Raw genomic sequence first — 2207 nt, 5'->3', positions numbered from 1 at the left:
GGTGATAGCTGGTTAGCATGGTTAGCATGGTGATAGCTGGTTAGCATGGTTAGCATGTTTTTAGATGTTTAATGTTTCCATGTAACATCCTCTAAGCAACAACATATGGGAACCAGCCTCGATCATCTAGTTTGTGTTGTGATAAAGTCAGACAGTTGAACATCATAATCAAAGGGTTCATTCATCTTTTATATGTCTGGACACATTGCTGACTGATTAGTGTTAGGGTTAGGAGGGTAGGGTTAAGGTTAGGGTTAGAGTGTTAAAGTGTTATTGATGATTGATTGTCTCAGAGGAACACTAAGGTCTAAGTACTGTAAGTCAGTTAATCATTGATTCAGACAGAGGGTGTAACCATGGGTACAGACACCTTCTCTGGTAACACCCTCAGAGGAGGAAGGATACAAACATTCCAGATAAATGGAAAGACTTTCTCAGTGAAGGTGTGTGAGAGTGTGCGTAGGTGTGTGTTAGTGTCAGGGTCAGAGAATGACAGCTCTCCTCTGTCCCAGTCCAGCTGCACTCTGACCCTCTGGGGGTTCTGGCTCACTGTGAGGAGAGTGTCTGGAACACCTGGAACAACTGTATGAAACTCCCCATCATCAAACCCAAGCCACCAGGATCCAGACAAAAAGCCTAAGCCCTTCCTGCCTGCAGACTCTGTCATCACACCCAGGCCATAGAATGTACTCCCCCCCACCTCAACGTCCCAGCTGTGTGTCCCTGAGTCAAAGCCCTCAGAGCCCAGGACCCCAGCATAGTAGTCAATCCTCTCTGGGTTGTCAGGAAGCTGCTGTTTCTCTTCTCTGCATGTCACACTGGTCAGATCCTCAGACAGGATGAGAAGTGGGTGGGCAGTGTTGGGGTCCAGAACCACAGGAGTGTATTCCACTATTCCCTGCATCTTCTCCCAGACTCTGAACTGCAGGTTGCCCAGGTGCTTTGCCACGTCGATCAGCGCTCCTGAAACCTTCTCTGGATCCGGCAGTGTGCTCTGGGCTCTGTCCATGGAGGCCTTGAAGTTCAGCAGGAATGTGATGTCATCAGCTTTTAGCTCCTCCTCCATGGCTCTGATTGTGTCTGAAAGTGATGATATCTCTCCGCTCAGCCCCTCAATCTTCCTCTTCATCACCTGACTCTTCTGCTCCTCTTCCTCCCTCAGTGCAGCGATCCTGACTCTCTCTTCATCTCGTAGAAACTGGTGAAGCTTCTCAAACTGCTCCTTCATCTGCCTCTCTGTGCGCTGGGCCTGGCTCTCAATATGTTTAGCTGTTTTATCACAAGTCAGTTTAACCTCTAGGAAGGTCTTCAGCTTCTTCTTTAAGGGGTCCAGTGCAGTCTGGAGTTCACTCTTATGATCCAGTACAGCTTCATCTACCGGGCAACAGTCATGTTTTTTATGCTGTTTTGAAGTCTGACAAATCACACAGATGGGCTGTTTATCCTCCAGACAGAAGAGCTTAAGTTTCTCACTGTGCAGACTGCAGAGCACCTCAGACCCTGCTGCAGCTCTCTGACTTCTCTCCTGTAAGAAGTCCTCACACAGGTTCTTTAACGCCAGGTTACGAGGAGGGAAGTCCATGGATGATTTCCTCCTGCACATTGGACATTCCTGAGTGTCTTTCTGTTTCCAGAATTCCTGCAGACAGGTTTTACAGAAGCTGTGGCTACAATGGAGGACGACAGGGTCCTTGAAGATGTCACAGCACACAGGACAGGAGAGATTCTCCTCAGAGAGAGAGGGTTTAGACGCCATTCTCTCACCACCTCCGTCTCCTCTGTAATGGCTTCTGAGGTGAAAGTTCACTTCTGAAAACTCACCGAGTTGAAGTCAACAGGAAGTAAAATCCAGATCTTGACGGTGTTGCTTCTTCCTTTGTGGTTGTTTTGAAAGTTGATGGTAAAAGAGTGTAAAGTCCTTCAGAGAGTCACACATATGTAATGTTGTTGCTAGTGAACGGCAGCACCAGAGAGCTGAATGTTAGACTGCTGTGTGGTTCACTTCTGCTCTCCACTGTTTCCTGCTCAACAGGTTAGAGGGTGGAGCTTCAGATAAGGTATGAGTCACTGGCTGTGTTCGGAATGGCATACTAGCATACTAGCATACTAGCATACTCAATGAGTATATACTGCATACTGCATACTCAATGAGTATATACTGCATACTAGCATACTCAATGAGTATATACTGCATACTAGCATACTCA

General features: G+C 47.2%; 1 protein-coding gene across 1 annotated transcript; it reads right to left on the bottom strand.

Annotated features, from left to right (window-relative positions):
• Window positions 1–337: 337 nt before the first annotated feature.
• Window positions 338–1756, bottom strand: LOC308175304 (E3 ubiquitin-protein ligase TRIM35-like; the record flags this gene model as incomplete). Its single annotated transcript, XM_080550996.1, has 2 exons — window positions 338–1098; window positions 1138–1756. The coding sequence occupies 2 exons, from the start codon at window positions 1754–1756 to the stop codon at window positions 338–340; spliced, it is 1380 nt and encodes a 459-aa protein (XP_080407122.1).
• Between the last annotated feature and the right edge of the window lie 451 nt (window positions 1757–2207).

This window comes from Nansenia antarctica (assembly GCF_963989245.1).
Source record: "Nansenia antarctica genome assembly, contig: SCAFFOLD_1072, whole genome shotgun sequence".
Lineage (NCBI taxonomy): Eukaryota > Metazoa > Chordata > Actinopteri > Argentiniformes > Microstomatidae > Nansenia > Nansenia antarctica.
Note: the sequence above shows the minus strand (reverse complement) of the source record. Positions and strands in the feature narration are given on the sequence as shown.